Source organism: Chiloscyllium punctatum, chromosome 6 (genome assembly GCF_047496795.1).
Source record: "Chiloscyllium punctatum isolate Juve2018m chromosome 6, sChiPun1.3, whole genome shotgun sequence".
Classification (NCBI taxonomy): Eukaryota; Metazoa; Chordata; class Chondrichthyes; order Orectolobiformes; family Hemiscylliidae; genus Chiloscyllium; species Chiloscyllium punctatum.
This window is the reverse complement of record NC_092744.1, coordinates 30880711-30898354: the sequence shown is the minus strand read 5'-3', so window position 1 is coordinate 30898354 and position 17644 is coordinate 30880711. Positions and strand designations below refer to the sequence as shown.

At 42.2% G+C, this 17644-nt stretch overlaps 1 protein-coding gene across 1 annotated transcript in view; it reads right to left on the bottom strand.

Annotated features, from left to right (window-relative positions):
• Nucleotides 1–9857: 9857 nt before the first annotated feature.
• Nucleotides 9858–17644, bottom strand: part of LOC140478834 (kininogen-like) — a 29883-nt gene continuing 22096 nt past the window's right edge. The window contains exons 6-7 of the mRNA XM_072572285.1: nt 14767–14850; nt 9858–11404 (exon numbers count right to left, since the gene is read on the bottom strand). Of these exons, the coding sequence (XP_072428386.1) occupies nt 11258–11404; nt 14767–14850 (231 nt within the window). The 3' untranslated portion in view covers nt 9858–11257. The remainder of the gene's footprint in view (nt 11405–14766; nt 14851–17644) is intronic.

Genomic DNA, 17644 nt, shown 5'->3' with positions numbered 1-17644 from the left:
CCCCATCACTAGATCAGACTTGCGTGAGGAAATGCACACAGCCCTGGGTTTTTGAAATTCCCCAATACTTACAGAATGTTTAACAAGAATAGGTCATCACAGACAGGGGTGCATTTGTTTGAAGATCCATCATCAGTGTCTGGCAGGTCAAAAACAGAATTCAGCAATTGGTGGAGTCCTTATGGAAGTAAAAAGCCCACCTTCATTGATGTTCAGTGCCATTGAGTTCATGTAGCTCATCTGTGCACAGGCAGAATGAACTGAGACTTAGAGGGAAAAAAATCATGTGAGCTTTAATGGTGTCCATTAGAGATCTACGCTATTAGTTATAAGACTGAGTATGACTCATAAGACTTTTAGTTGAAAGCAAAGTGGAGATAGCTCACTCCTGACTTTTTCATTGGTGGACAGAGCCATCAATTTCACATTCAATTCCAGCCTTAGATTAACATTTTCTTTTGTTTTCAATTCATAAACATTCAAGTGCCAGCACAAAAAAGGATATTAGTGATTCATACACAAGCAATAATTCTGCATATCTACATTGTAAAATGTTATTTTTGTTTTAAAACAAAATGAGTCTATCAAAAGTTAGGTAAATAAATGGACTAGAGAGAGGGACAAATTGATCCATTGCAAGGATAATGGAAAATTGACTTTGGCGTGAACTTGAGAATTTGAAAAGCCTAAGAGATTAATTGAAACAATGTATTTTGCCTTTTCCAATTCATTTCATTTCCTAAAGATTTCACAATGAAAGGTGTTTTTCAGCTTTGTAATAAATCCTTGCGTTCAAATAGCATTGAACAGCAATTAGTGTGTTAGATTTTTTTTATTGGTTCAGGATTCCAATTAAATTCCAAATAAATGCAGTCAAAGTCACTGATGAAAAGAGTGACTGTTATCCTGTTAACAGATACCAAGTTCAAGGCACAAGTTCATCCTTTCTCTGTGAATTTGATATAAGGAACATTCATTCTGTGATCTCTGATTGCTCCAATTAATTCCAATGTTTCAGCTTTGTCTCAATGATTTCATTGGTGTTTCACTCGAACTAATTATCTACCTCATTTATTCTCCAGTTTCTGATTAATGGGAGTTTCTTAGCCTTGGTTGCGGCACTTTCTTCTGAACACAGATTGAAATGAAAGAGGATGAATCCAGAAGAAGACTTCATGTCTATCATTTTGGATCCTCCAACTCAACAGATGTCTATGAGCACTAAATTATAAATAGAGTAAGGAAGCTGGTTGCAAAGAAATGCAGATGATAGGCTTCTGACTTTTCCAATATAAAATCAACTTCTGAATTCAAGTTTTATTGTACTGTTCCTGAAATGTGCGAAAGAGCATGTTCTTTCAAATTTTAATTGTCGAGTGTCTCCAATAGAGAAATGAAAGCCTGAATACAATTAATTGGATTTAAGGAATGTTATGGCTGAAAATAATCTTAAAGCTCTTGCTGAATTTCTGTTCCTGCCCACACAAACAAAAATTTTTAAATGGATCACACTTAGATCCCACCAGCTCAACAGCTTCTACTGAGAGGAGAGAGCTGGTCATTGCTGATGTATAGAAACTGCCCACTAGTTATCAGCTGAAGGCTTTTGGTAACCTTAGTGAGACAATAGGGAGGAAATATCTCAGGAACATATGCTCAACTAAGGTATACAAAAACAAAATAGTGCAGATTCTAGTAATCATAAATGAGCACAAAATAACTTGGATAAGTGCAGGAATCATCAGCTGAGAGCAATGGAGTTAATGTTTCAGAGCATAATCTTTCTTCACAGCTGAAGAAAAATAGAAATGTAAGGGATATTGAAGGCAGGAGAAGAGTGTGATGGGCAGAAAGCACAGTGTAGAATGCTTGTGAGAGCGTGGAGAACAGGGGTGATTACATAACAAAGAATTTCATGGTGCGATTACCAAAGTGTATGGTATTGGATGCAGTAAATAAATATTGGAAATAAATAAATGTTCTGTCCAAATGAGCTGTGAATTGTTGCATCAAAACCATCTGAATGCAACATTAGAACTGTCTATTGCTGCCTGTGGAGAACTCTGAGGAAAACCATGAGTTGGAAACACTCTATAAGGACAGCAAAAAAAAATGGTGTCCACAACGACCAGACCATCACCCCACAGACTGCTTGTAGGAGCAAATTACTGCAGACGTTGGAATCTGTACTGGAAACAAAACATGCAGGTCAGGTAGCATCCATGGAGATAAAGAAAACTAACCCTTTGAATCTAGATGATGCTTCATCAGAGCTCTGTCAAGTGTTTAGCAGCTACAGTTGTGACCCTCTTATATTCCCAGGTCTGGATAAGGGGCACCAATATGTTATACGGTAGGTAGTTGATGTTAATCTCATCCCAGTCCCAACAAAATCAGTTTGAGGTAAGTATATGCTGTCTGCCACACGTTTAGGTGCACTTCAGTGCAGGATTTTCTAAAGTTACTCATTGCCATCTCCCTGCAGCTGACCATTTTCTAGGCTACTGTAAATATATGGCTTACTCAACAAACAGAAGGCTGGCTGCGACTGTGAATGTATTCAGCATTCAGAAGCCTGTGGAGACGCTGTGTAACCCACGCAGGGGGCGGTCACGTGACATTCACTTTTGCGCCCGGAAGAGTGCAAGGCGGTCACGTGATGCTCCGTTTCGCGGGCAAAAGAAGCTCACGTAGGGTCAGACATCCGGGAATGCGAGGAGGCGGGAAATGGAGTCAGATCAACAGCCAATGAGAAGATAATTCTACCTCAGTGTTCATATGACGTTTTTTATTGTATAAAAGACTGCGGCAGGGATAGAACGAGGTCTTACTTATTGAACTGGCACACTTGGTAGTTTGTCAGGAAAAAAAAGGTTTAGACCCAGAGTTCTGAATGCTTTGTCCACTTACTGTTTATAATAAATTAAGAGTGTGAGACTGAATATCTTCTCCTATTGCTTCATTTAAAAGAACATGCAGGACTGGGCTCACACATAGAAGAAAGTAAACTGGTAGATTGAGCCAAGGTCCTACAATTTGGTGACCCCGACGTGATGAAGATGGAGAAGTGACGGAAAGAGAGAAAAATAGACACAACGGACAACTGACATGTGATGACAACAACAAGCGGCGTCGCATTAAAAAAAGGTGAGCAGACACCTGTTTATATCGAAGTTCTGCAATTGGAGATACTAAATTGATTGTTGTCATTATACTGCAAGTGTCCTAGTAATAGTAAGTGGATAAAGTATTGATATAGTACGTACGGGTTTAAAGTCCCCATAAAAGCAACAAGGTACGTAAGTGTGAGGAGGTTTAAAATCCATTGAGCAGGATCTCATAAAAGCAACGCTCACAAATTTTCGTTTATGATTGATGTGTTGTAAGTTTTAAGAATTATATTGGGGAATGTATGGAGGGTGGTAGAAAAGCCAGTAGTGTTTTGAAGACAGACGGTGGTGTTTCAGTGAGAGAGACTTGGGTTGGTTGCTCGGTTATATTTATATCCAAACCAACTGACTACTGGACGGGAGGATTAAAAACAACAATACATAAAATGGAAGAGGAGTTTGATAAAGAGTGTGAAGAATATGGAGGATGTTTTTCCGATTTAATGTTGCCCGTAAAACAGCAGTGGGGTAAAGCCAGAAGTCAGTTAGTCAGTGGGCTTGCAAAGAACAAACAAAAAACAATGATGGAGAAATATAATAAGATTTGGGAGGAATTACAGAAACAGGGCAAAGTCCCTAAAGATGAGGAGAGGAAGAGATTGTCACTGTTTTTGGGAAAAGCAGAAGAGCAAGCTAAATTAGAAGTAGAAGAGTACATGAAGGGAAATAAAGGGTCAATATTAGTTAGAAGAAAGTGGACAAAAGAAGGTGAGGAGAAAGAAGAGAGGATGATTCATCTGCACAACATGACGTTAGTCTGTATGGTGGTAGAAACATTACAAAAGAGAGTAGGTGGTACTTCTAAAACAGAATTGGCAAAGGAGACAAAAGGTAGGACCATCCGCGCCATTATATCCGAAATTACCTGGGGTACAATCACAGCCCCCATATCCTGTAATACAAATGCCACTTATGTATGTTCAAGAAGGGGTGTTAGATGTTCAAGAAGTAGGAACAAGAGAGTACAACATAGTAAAACAGAGACTGGTGGAAGCTGTAGAAGAAAGCATCAGAAAAGTAGAAAAACTAACATTAGAAGTTGAACAGAGGGTTAAGGAAGGGGAGGAAGCAAGCACGGTGATAATGACGCACAGTAGAAACACAGAACAGCCAAAACAGGGGAGATGTTTAGCAGTGCAAGAGCCAGACGCTCATTCAACACCGTATAATATTGAGAATGAAAGAAGGGGAAGATTACATGATTCAGGTCAGTTATTGGATGATGGGTTCTCAGATAGAAGAAGGAGAGATTTGAGGGAAGAACGGGATAGAGAAATTGGATGGGGAGGAGTCTAAAAGTAGTATAGATATTGAGGACAAAGAATCCCTGACAGATGATGATCCAAATACCTACCCTGTCACTTTGAAAGGCTCACTCACAATGCATACATGGCCCTCCACTGAAGCCCCTACCTGAACCAAGTTACAACCTGCATCAAAGGGACATATTACGACAACCTATAAAGTATTAGCACCACCAAATACCATTAATTTACAGAGGCTCTTATATGGGGAATGTTTATCAGCCCTTCACATATACTGATATGAACTACATCCTGGATAAAAATGTTCCCACCCATGGAGGGAGGTGGGCCCTGGATGACTAAATTTTCCCAATTACACTAAGTCATAAGTTAGCTATGGGTGACTGGAGAGCATTGTTGGGTAAGCAATTGAGTATCTGGGGAAATGCAGCAGATTGAAGCGTCTGCAGGGACCACCTTATTACCTGATTTGGAACCAGGCGTGCCAACTGTGTGGGAAGGGCAATGAGGGAGAGATTCCCGATTCCATCGGGAGCGATGCACTCACTCACCTTCACAAGGAAGGAGGGTGAGGATATGTCTGCCTTTTTGGCTAGGTGTAAGGACACGTGGACAGATACTGCGGGGGGCCATCCAGGGTCGGGTCAGCTACAGACCACGTTATTTAGGAATGCTGTTATCGCAGGGATGCCTAAGGAAGTAAAAGAGGCAATGGAGAGTAATCCTGACGTCCTACAGAACAGTGGGAAAAATATTTGACGCACCACATGAAGCGTTGCAGGACAAAACAAGATGAAGATAAATAGATCAATGAGTCAGCTCAAGTGCAGTTGTTGAAGTTACAGCTCGATGAGGCTAGAAGGAAGGCTAATGATACAAAGAAGGCCTCCCAAAAGACGGCTAATCAGATGGTTCAGCGACCGTCGCCACAAAACAACCCGCCGAGTTTAGACCCAACACCTGATTGGATGCCACCCTACCCCCAGTATGGGGGCAGGCCTATAGGTGTTCCAGGAGGAATACGTGGTAGAGGAAGGGGCCACAGAGGATTCAGAGGTCAGCCACCCAACACTTGTTTTGAATGTGGCCAACCCGGGCATTGGAGAAGAAATTGTCCCATGTTGTGGGGACCCCAGGGAGGCCAGGGATTGATCCGAGGACAGCATGTCCGCTCAAGTCAGCCTCCTTTTCAACAGGCTGTTCAGCCTTACCAAGTCCCAAATGTAGCTGCAGCCCCAGTGCAAGGACAGTACCCCCAAACTATGCCGGAAGGGCAGGGGTACGAATATTGACGGGGCCCGAGAACCCAGGGGCATGTGGGGTTGGCAGACCCCTATATGCAAATGAGTGTAATGGACAAGAATCTGTCATTTTTGATTGACACGGGTGCAAGATTTTCTACCATCACTTGTGATATACCTCGGTCAAGCATGTCACCCTCCAGCATCCAGTTAGTAGGGTTCTCGGGTAAACCAGAAAATCTGCCTTTGACATCGCCACTGATCATATCAGTGGCCAGACAGACCTTTCGTCACCTGTATATTTCATCACCTGCATGCCCCGGGAATTTGATGGGACGTGACTTGCTGGTGAGATTTGGGGTCTCGGTTCTGTGCGGACCAGACGGACTGGTAGTGACCTTTCCAAATGGCCATTCCGTCAACTGTTCTATGACAATGATACACTCTGGATCCCAAATGATGCTATCACCAGACACATCACCAATGGCAGAAGGACAGTGGGCAGATATATACTGGGGTCTCCTCGAACCCGAAAACAGGCAGAACAACGGCATACAGTCTTTATACAACCAATGGCGACCCTGGGTTCCGATGTTGTATCCCTATGCTCCTCCTTCAGATCCCCTTCATTTTACCTTATAGTATGATAGAGATGATAATGAAATTTATCAGCATGCATTCTATCAGCACCTAGAAGGGACTCAATGGGATATTTCCTCCAGTTGCATTTTGCTTGGAAAAGAAGGTGTGGCGGGTGTTATTGAATTAACTGCAGAACAGTTGGAATGGTATGAGATGTCTGAAGAAACTATACCTCACGTCACATTGGCCGTGCATGCTGAATATCAGGCCAAGGATCTGGGACCTATGTCCAAACGCTTGATGGTGCTGGCAGACTGGGTGTGGACTCAGTTACCCGGTTTACAACATTCACCATCAGAGGAAGCCTATAGAGTTATGTGCAGGACAACTGATAAGGTATTGCTGGAACATAGGCAGAATGAAAGGTTTCATGGTAGGGAAAAAACAGACCATCCACAGGCTGCAGCGATGCTTGCTACTCTACCAGATACCTTGTGGTCAGCAAGTTCAACGGACGTTGGTTACTGCAAACACGTCACACCAATCACATTTGATTTAATAGACCACACTCAGATTTGGCAGAGACAATATTCACATATACCAGAGGCTGGAGCCGGCATTACTGACACAATTGAAGGATTGTTAGTAGCAGGGATGCAAGAACCCTCCCGGTCAGCCTGGAACACTCCTATCTTACCTGTAGAGAAGCAGAATACAGGTAAATATAGGATGGCGCATGATCTTCGATGGATTAATAGTGTCGTTTCTACTCCAAGTTCCAGTTCCAAACCCTTACACTGCGATGTCTGTGCTGACCCCTAACCATAAGTGGTTCTCGTGCATTGATCTGGCCAACGCGTTCTTCTGTTTGCCCCAGCTGATCATCTGAGGGACATTTTTCATTCACCTATAAAGGCCAACAATTACGTTATACAAGGGTCCCTCAAGGGTTTATTTTGTCACCTGGGGTGTTTAATCAGGTATTGAAACAGCAGCTGAAGGATCTGACGCTCCCAAAGGGGATGGTATTGATCCAGTATGTGGATGACATTTTTTTGGCAGCACCCGATCATGTTTCTTGTTTGGAAGACACAACGTCATTGCAGTTTCACCTGTATAGTGTCGGCTTCAAAGTTTCATGGGTTAAATTGCAATGCTGCAGACAAACGGTGTCTTTTCTGGGTAGAATTATTGCTGCTAAGGGAACAGGTGTGTCTCCGTCCCATAGATCCTCCATTCTGCATCATACCAAACCAGTCACTGTAAAAGACATGCTGTCATTTCTTGGGTTGGCAGGCTACAGTAGACAATTAATTGCATCATATGGGGAGCTTACTTTCCCTCAAGGGCCACGGTAAATGAGCAAGGCATGAGAAATTTGTCGGCCCATTTGCAGTGGACCACGGAGGCAGACGAAAGTTTTATATCTCTTAAACAGGCTTTAACGCGGGCTACTGATTTCGCAGTCCCTGATTATAAAGAGCCATTTTTCCTCTATTTCTGAACAATTACACACAATAAATGGTGTTCTTTCTCAGAAAAAAGGGGGAGGCAGGTAGGTGCTGATGTATGTAAGTGTTACCCTTGACCCAGTAGAGGACAAACACCCACCATGTACAAGACATGCAGCAAAAATTCTCCAAAAGGTGGCACATATAGTCATGGGCCATACACTAACAGTACTGACGACACATAGTATAGTGGCCTATGTGAACTCAACGGCCTTTACAATGACGTCACTGCGGCAAACTAGGTTAGAGAAAATCCTCAATGCACCACATATAATTGTTACACATTAAGGAATTAACATGGCTGATAATATTGGAAAAGGAGAGCCACACATGTGTGAGGAAAGGGCACAGGGAGATACCAAAGTTAGGGCAGATTTACAGGCAATTCCATTAGTAGACCCAGAAGAAGTGCTGTTCACAGATGGTTGCTGTTACAGACATCCAACTGAAGGACTTAAAGCAGCCTATGCAGTGGTGCGATGGACAAGTGAGGGATTTGAGGAAGTGTTGACAGGAAAAGTGACAGGTAAAGAATCAGCCCAGTTGGCTGAACTACAGGTAATGATAGCTACATTAGAATGATCAGAGGGAAAAAGAGTAAATATCTACATCAACTCTGCATATGTGGCAGGGGCTATACAGGTAGAACTCAGTCAATGGATCAGCGCAGGATTCTTAACAGTAGCAAAAACCCCAATTAAACATGAAAAAGATATGAAAAGATTAGCAGAGGCCCTATCCTTAGCTTTACTGTACATTAGAAGTTCAGTAAACTCTATCACAGGGTTTACCCCGTACGAGCTAATAACAGGGCAGCAGTTCCTGGGACCAGGAGCTGGAATACAGATGTTAGAGGGAGGAGGAGCCTCTCAAGGTACAAACCGTACTATGATCAACTAACAGCTTTGGTGTCAGCTTTCTCCAAACAGGTTGGATCGGCAAAGGGGGCCCTACAGAGCCAGTCACCATCTACCACGGATTGGGTCCTGTTGAAAGTGATTAAACGGAAATGGTCGGAGCCAAGGTGGACAGGATCTTATAGGGTGATGGAGGGGACATGCCATCCGGTCAGACTGCAGGGGATAATTATCACAGCAATTGAAGGGAAGGCTCCCCCGCCCTACCAGATGGAGACGGAAACGATGGCTCTGCCAAGAAGGGAAAACTATGCATGGGAGAGCGAACGTGATGTATAAAACTGGTTTGTTGGTCTCATTTTCATGAGACTAAAAGGGGGACTTGTAAATATATGGCTTACTCGACAAACAGAAGGCTGGCTGCGACTGTGAATGTATTCAGCATTCAGAAGCCTGTGGAGACGTTGTGTAACCTACGCAGGGGACGGTCACGTGATGTTCCGTTTCGCGGTCGGAAGAGTGCGAGGCGGTCACGTGACGTTCCGTTTCACGCCCCGGAAGCGGGCCGAGGAGGTCACATGATGCTCCGTTTCGCGGGCAAAAGAAGCTCACGTGGGGTCAGACATCCAGGAATGCGAGGAGGCGGGGAATGGAGTCAGATCAACAGCCAATGAGAAGATAATTCTACCTCAGTGTTCATATGACGTTTTTTATTGTATAAAAGACTGCGGCAGGGATAGAACGAGGTCTTACTTTTTGAACTGGCACACTTGGTAGTTTGTCAGGAAAAAAAAGGTTTAGACCCAGAGCTCTGAATGCTTTGTCCACTTACTGTTTATAATAAATTAAGAACGTGAGACTGAATATCTTCTCCTATTGCTTCATTTAAAAGAATACGCAGGACTGGGCTCACACATAGAAGAAAGTAAGCCGAAACGTCGATTTCGCTGCTCGTTGGATGCTGCCTGAACTGCTGTGCTCTTCCAGCACCACTAATCCAAAGTCCTACACTACCAGTCACCCATTTGAGAGATCTATTATTTATAAAAGTCTGGTAAGGCACAATTGGGCGATTCTTAGGGTGATTGAATACTTTAATTTTACAATGTTGTGAACCCAGTGATAGAAAGGCTGATTTGATTTGACTTAGCCTTAGTCATAATAATGTGAAAATTTGGTCCAATCTTAGACTACCCAAATGAACTAGGAATAAATGAAACAAAACCACAAGTTTATATTATCAATGATTCTCTTTATTTTACTTTGTGACTGATAAGCATTTCTGAAGTGGACTACAAGGTAGCACAGTAACCTATTCGTTATACTGTGCAATGACAGCTGTTGTTCCATTATTCTGCACAGTTCCACATTTTACAATATAATCATTTTCATCGCAGTCGAAATCCTGAAAGCGTGTCAAATCCATGATTATTTATGTGAAATTATTTTATGTGTACGCATGATGAGGTTTAAGCAAATCAAAAGCAACTATGAGGAATTAATCAAATAAGCTAGAGGTATTTGCTATATTTTTGCCAGCACCCAAGCAACAAAGTCTAAACTTAACCTGATGGCATTGAGGTGCTCATTATTCTTTTATTTTTCATTGTTTTTAATTCTGGTAGAATTGAGGTTGAAGTTTGAACAGCTGCAAGCTTTAGAAAGAGAAGAAAACCAACATGAATATTGCTGTTGGTGGCTGGCCTGGAAGATAATGCAATTTAATTTCTAATCTAAGGAACACTGGACACTTTGACACCATATGTTGCCATGTCCAGGGCCGGCAGCTAGGTAGGGGTTGAGCTGCTCAGTCAAAGGAGGATTGATGTTAACCAGAAAACTACAAAGGATATTGATTTTGTGTTTTAAAAAAGAAGAGGTAAGTAAATCAGTTTTAAATGGTTTTGCCAGATGCAGAATGATTTTAGAAGGATTGGCTGCTGCCTTTTTTCACTCTCTAGTTTTGTATCAAGTTAAAGAATTGTTGAATGATCTGAGAAATGAATCATAGTCTGTAAGAACTAAATACCTAGTATTGGAAGCATAATACAATTACTCACATTCAGTGGTGACTTTGAAATTAGGTACACAGTCACATGTTTGTGATTATCTTATTTTCCAAGGATTACATGAAGGCTTAGCATCCATTGATTGAAATTGTTGTGTTTGAATTGACATATTATATATCCTTTTGTTATCTTTTTAATTTATCCCTTAAATCTGACAGTCATTCTGCCTGACTGTAAATAGGAATGTGACAGAATTGTTTAAATTATAGATATTAGTCAGATTACCTTGTTGTTTAGCTTTGTCCTACTAAAATAGAAATATTAATCGAGTAACTTTTGTTTACATCATAAACTCTGTCTCCAAGATCTATTATTAGTAAAAGTTTAATCAGGAACAATTGGGTAATTACTAGATCATTGAATATTTTAATTTCACCATGTTGTGAATCCAGCAACAGAAAGACGGATTTGGTTTGGCTCTTACCCTTAATCATAACAATGTGAGAATTTGGTCCAATCTCTGACTGCCAAAATGACAAGGAATAAATGAAACAAAGTTCAGTCAATCAAGATAACTATTTGGTTGCTTTCATGGTGTTTCGAAGACTGTGGTAAGTATTGGTTAAATCTTTGGCAAGGGCTTCCATGTCTTTCCTGGGCATTTAGGAAATACCAGATGATCTGTAACTTGTTCTGTTTGTTCCTGTAGTAATTCTGAGACACCAAATGGCCCCCAACCCACGTATCGAAAAGAATCAAACATTGGTGTCTATGAAGTAACAAATTTAAAGTTAATTAACTACCCTTGAAATCCATCAACAATTACAATAGGTTGCACACCATAGTCAACTTGTACATTGTTTGTTCTCAGCTGCTTGACAAATACTGTCAATAATAAAATATTTATCATTATTCCTGATGTGAAAAATTTATCTAAAGATCTGATGGTATTCATTGTCAACCTTCAATGTGGAGGGAGGACTTCTTTTGTTGGCTATTTATAATGAAATTGTAAGCTCATCTGTGAACAATGGCTTTATAGTTAACGTGCCTGGGTTAAAATGTTAGTCAAAGGTGGTTTGCATAACCCCCTGGTCCTTGAAAATTGAACACTAGCATCTCAACGATGCTGAAGTTAGTGGCAATGAGTTAACAAGAGGCCAAATACTAGTCAAAGGCAACCCATCAGCAAGTGACTGCATATACTAAGGCTGAAGCGAAAAGATTAATGGAGATATGGGCCTGGTTATTGAGGTCCAGCAAGCCTCACTTTATGGAGGAGTATGTTCAGCTGTTATCTGCAGGGTATGCCACAATGTCTGCTCTGACAATTAAAAACCTCTTTCACCCCTTATACTGCCAATGGGTTTCACTTCCACTGATAAATCTATGCCCAGCCGCTGGTGGAAGGTTGCAGACCATGGCTGATGGATGCAGGAGGATCCAGGCTTGCAGCAAACCCAGGAACAATGACACGCCAATTCAAAGGACGAGGAGCACTCAGCTCAGGCAGAGAGGATAGACTCATGGCCACTCAGGATACATGAGGCAGATGGGTATTTTGGCTCTAACTCTATTTTTCCTGGACATGAATGAATGAGTGTCAACACTGGCTCAGTGTATCTCAGGACACGGAGGGAATGACAGCCAGATGCTTGAGTGGGACCTGAGGGATGCAAGGTCATCCTCTGTCTCTGGCTGCGAAAGTGTCAGCCACTTTGAGTTTCTATATTGCTGGTTCCTTCCAGGAAGCAATGAATAGTCTGCTTCCACCTTTCAGTCATGTGCCCACAAATGTATCTGGTTCTTTAGAGGGACCAGGTGTCCTACCAGGCTGGTTACTGGGGAACAAGGGATACTCACTGTGACCAAAGCTGATTATACCATTGTGCAACTCCCTGATTGATTCAATATAGATACAATGTTGATCATGCTTTCACAAGGGCCTGGTGAAGTAAATAATAAGGCTGTTGAAGATGTGGGGATTATGCTAAATGGATTGACATTTCACTACCGTCCAGACAGAGTGTGCAACATCATCTTGGTTTGCTGTACTTTACACAATTGGAACAAGCAGTGAGGGGGTGTACTCGATGCTGAGGAACTGGGGTAGAGGGAGCAATCTTTCAAGGAGGAGATGAGGACACCGGGGAGAAAAAGCTCTCCCTATCTATGACAGAGCTCAGCTATATTGGAGGTTAGATCAAAGCTAGGTGCAGCAGACCGTCTTGGAACGTCACTTGGCCATCAATGTCAGCATTTGCTTTAAATTGTGAAGATGACTTACTAACTCCATACTTTCTGTTTGCTTTTAGCAGTTACAAATGAAAGGTAATTTTTGAATCTGTCCGATTGACTAGTTATATCTGATGTTCCCCTACTGGACCATGACAAGATGCAGGTCTCCAGTGGGTATGGGGACAGGGTAGCAGTGACCTTGATAGGGTTTTTAGATGAGATGTAGCCAAGGTAAACTGTGTGAGCTGATGGTTAAACAGTGACTAGGGTGAGAGAATATCAGCCCATGCAGGCTATGTGCCATAAGCAGCTTTACGAATGTTATGAAGACCAATGATGGATTGCCATTGTTTGACAAGGTGCACAGTGGCTTTTTAAAGATGGCTCTAGAGGGATCCCAGGGCTACTGGTTGTTCAGGGATAACCACACAGAGAAAGGTTAATCTGGGAACAGTGAGCAATAAGATTGATGAGAATCAGAAATGAGGACCACCATGAGGCAAGGAAGGTAATTAATGAAGCTCAAGCACAGAGTTAACGTTTCAAGTACAACCTGACTCTTCTTCAGAAGTTTTCTCAAATTCTGAAAAAGAGGTCATACCAGATTTTAAGCATCAACTATGTTTCTCTCTCCACTGATGCTGCCAGACCATTTGCGGTATTTAGCTTTTAGCTAATGAGGTGAAATTGAGTAAGAAGTCTCATTGGGATGATAAGAAGCCTTCCAAAAAAACTCAATACAACTTGCACTTAGCCCAAAAACACACCAGATTCGCTCCAATAAGTTTCTTTACACTTCAGACTTATTAGAATTGGAAGCAATTTGTTTCTAGATTAGAGTGGTGCTGGAAAAGCACAGCAGGTCAAGCAGCATCCAAGGAGCAGAAAAATTGATGTTTCGGGCAAAAGCTTTTGCCCAAAATGTCAGTTTTCCTACTCCTCGGATGCTGCCTGACCTGCTGTGCTTTTCCAGCATCACTCTAATCTAGACTCTGATCTCCAGCGTCTGCAGTCCTCACTTTTGCCTAGCAATTTGTTTCTGACTAGCTGGCAATTAACTAGTAGTAATCAGCTTGTGAAAATAATTATAAATACAGAAGACTCTCAAATATCCAAATATCAATTATCCGAATATCAGATTATCCGAACGAGATCTCGAGGCCCCGATAGAAACATTATATCAAAGACGTGTTCCAACACTGATCGCGTCTTTAGGTCACAATGATTAAAAATGAACTCGGCTCACTGAAATGCTGCTGAGAATAGTCCTGGACTTTGGTGGGAACCCAGGCACCGTCTCCAAATGACTGACCTCCCACCCTATCTCTCTCCCCCCACACTCTCCCTGGAGTTCTACACAGGCTTGTTCCCTAAACCCCCTTCCCCAGGTAATCTCTCCAGCATTGTCCTGTACAGGGCAGAGGTGGAACCTGTCAAAAAGTTGCAGTCAAACGTTTTGTGTGTGTGTGTGTGTGTGTAGGGGGTGGGGGGAGTGGTGTTGGACAGGGTAGCACATGGGGACAGGGCTGGATGGGGGGCAGGTGGGGGTTCGGTCTTGCATGGCGTTGGGGGCGGGCAGGGGATGGTGTTAGACGAGCGTGCGGGTGGGAGGGGCGGTTTTTCTACAGGGGGGCGGGCAGGAGGGGAGGGGCTCGCTCGTGTGGTGCTGCCTATCTCCTGAACGGGAATCAGACTTAACAGAGAACACCGAGCCCCAGAGGAAGGCATTGAATCAATTAACCGAATAATCAATTATCTAAACGAAATTGTGCCCGCCCATCTCGTTCAGATAATCGAGGTTCTTCTGTAGATCATTTTCAAATGCTGGCTAAAAATCTAATTGATAATATATGGAGTTTAACACATTAGGGAAAGAATAAATTTTAAAATTACCGGAAATGGTTCATAGGTACAGGTTATATCCACCTCTGTGTAATTCATCCAAATCTGCGTTATTACTTCTGAGTGACAGAACATCTATAACACAAAACACATGATCATTTAACCTCAAAAAGTAAAGATTTTAGGTTTCCCAGTTAATACATCTGTTATGTATGTTCAATTGGCAATTAGGAAGGCAAATGCAATGTTAGCATTCATTTGGAAAGAATTAGAATGCAAGAGCAGAGATGCACTGCTGAGGCTGTACAAGACTCTGGTCAGACTGGATTTGGAATATTGTGAGCAGTTTTGGGTGTCATATATAAGAAAAGATATGTTGGCATTGGACAGGGTCCAGAGGAGGTTTACAAGAATGATCCCAGGGATGAAAGGCTTGTTATATGAGATGGGGTTGAGGACTCTGGGTCTGCATTCAATGGAGTTTAGAAGGATGAGGGGGATCTGATTGAAACTTACTAATCACTGAGGCTTGGATAGAGTTAATGTGGAGAAGTCTCTCCTATGAGAGTCTAGGATCCAAGGCACAGCCTCAGAATGAACAGGCGACCCTTTAGAACTGAGATGAGGAGGACTTTTTGGAAAACATTGCCACAGATTACTGTGGAGGCCAAGTCATTTAAGACAGAGATAGATATTTTCTTGATTAGTATGGAGTTCAAGTATTACGGGGAGAAGACAGGGGAATGGGATTGAAAAACGTATCATTGAGAATGGTGGAGCAGACTTGGTGAGGCCAAATGGTCTAATTCTGTTCCCATATCTTATGGTCTTATGCTATCTTCGTGAACTTGTTGATTTATAAAGCTTTAATAATTATTAAAATTGCAATTCCCCACATACTAGATGACAATATTAACCTCCATAAAATTACTCCACTAAGTTTACCTGTGGATAAATTGCTATTACAAGACAAAAACTTACTACATTCATATGAAATTCTACTACGCATTACTTTCACAGAAGGAAATGGCATTGCTTTTTTAACCCTTTCATGCCAAGATAAAATGATTCAGTACGATAGCATGTTGACCTTAGCTTCTACACTGAAAAAGTATGACTCATAATATTTCTACACCAGCAACAGTGTTATTTTTCAGTTTCAGTTATTTCCTATATCTCCCTATATGGCACCCATGAAATTATCTGTACAGTGGAGGAAATCACAGCGTCAATAAGGAAATGATACTTATAGACACGACCTTTATTCTGCTTCACCCACATCACTCACTTTCAATGTGAAAAGGCCATTAGTCACCCAATTACTGTTCCTCCCCAAAGTCTAATTATAGAGCCTTCTGCAATGAAGAGTCAGTTAGCTTTAGTCCCCGGGATATTTGTAAGATGGAAAATTATAGGCCAATTAGCCTAACCTCGGTTTGTTGGTAAAATTCTAGAATCCATCATTAAGGATGAGATTTCTAAATTCTTGGAAGAGCAGGGTCGGATTAGAACAAGTCAACATGGATTTAGTAAGGGGAGGCCGTGCCTGACAAACCTGTTGGAATTCTTTGAAGAGGTGACAAGTAGGTTAGACCAGGGAAACCCAGTGGATGTGGTCTATCTAGACTTCCAAAAGGCCTTTGATAAGGTCCCACATGGGAGGCTGCTGAGCAAGGTGAGGGCCCATGGTGTTCGAGGTGAGCTACAGGCATGGATTGAGGATTGGCTGTCTGACAGAAGGCAGAGAGTTGGGATAAAAGGTTCTTTTTCGGAATGGCAGCTGGTGACAAGTGGTGTCCTGCAGGGTTCAGTGTTGGGGCCGCAGCTGTCACGTTATATATTAATGATCTGGATGAAGGGACTGGGGGCATTCTAGTGAAGTTTGCTGATGATACGAAGTTAGGTGGACAGACAGGTAGTACTGAGGAAGTGGGGAGGCTGCAGAAGGATCTAGACAGTTTGGGAGAGTGCTCCAGGAGATGGCTGATGGAATTCAATGTGAGCAAATGCGAGGTCTTGCACTTTGGAAAAAAGAATACAAGCATGGACTACTTTCTAAATGTGAGAAAATTCGTAAATCCAAAGTACAAAGGGATCTGGGAGTGCTAGTCGAGGATTCTCTAAAAGTAAACATGCAGGTTGAGTCCGTGATTAAGAAAGCGAATGCAATGTTGTCATTTATCTCAAGAGGGTTGGAATATAAAAGCACCGTTGTGCTACTGAGACTTTATAAAGTTCTGGTTAGGCCCCATTTGGAGTACTGTGTCCAGTTTTGGTCCCCAAACCTCAGGAAGGACATACTGGCACTGGAGCGTGTCTAGTGGAGATTCACACGGATGATCCCTGGAATGGTAGGTCTAACATATGAGGAACGGCTGAGGATCCTAGGATTGTATTTATTGGAGTTTAGAAGATTAAGGGGAGATCTAATAGAAACTTACAAGATAATACATGGCTTGGAGAGGGTGGACGCTAGGAAATTATTTCCGTTAGATGAGGAGAATAGGACCCGTGGACACAGCCTTAGAATTAGACGGGGTAAATTCAGAACAGAAATGCGGAGACATTTCTTCAGCTAGAGAGTGGTGGGTCTGTGGAGTTCATTGCCGCAGAGTGCAGTGGAGGCCGGACACTAAATGCCTTCAAGGCAGAGATTGACAAATTCTTGATGTCGCAAGGAATTAAGGGCTACGGGGAGAATGCGGGTAAGTGGAGTTAAAATGCCCATCAGCCATGATTGAATGGCGGAGTGGACTCGATGGGCCAAATGGCCTTACTTCCACACCTATGTCTTTTGGTCTTATGGACCCACAAACCTTCCTTTTCAGATTGAACTATGTAAAGCCTACTCCAAGTTTTAAAAGTAAATGTATGGATTTCGATATTCTTGGAAAAGGCAAGTTGAAAATGTATTCATAACATGTCATAA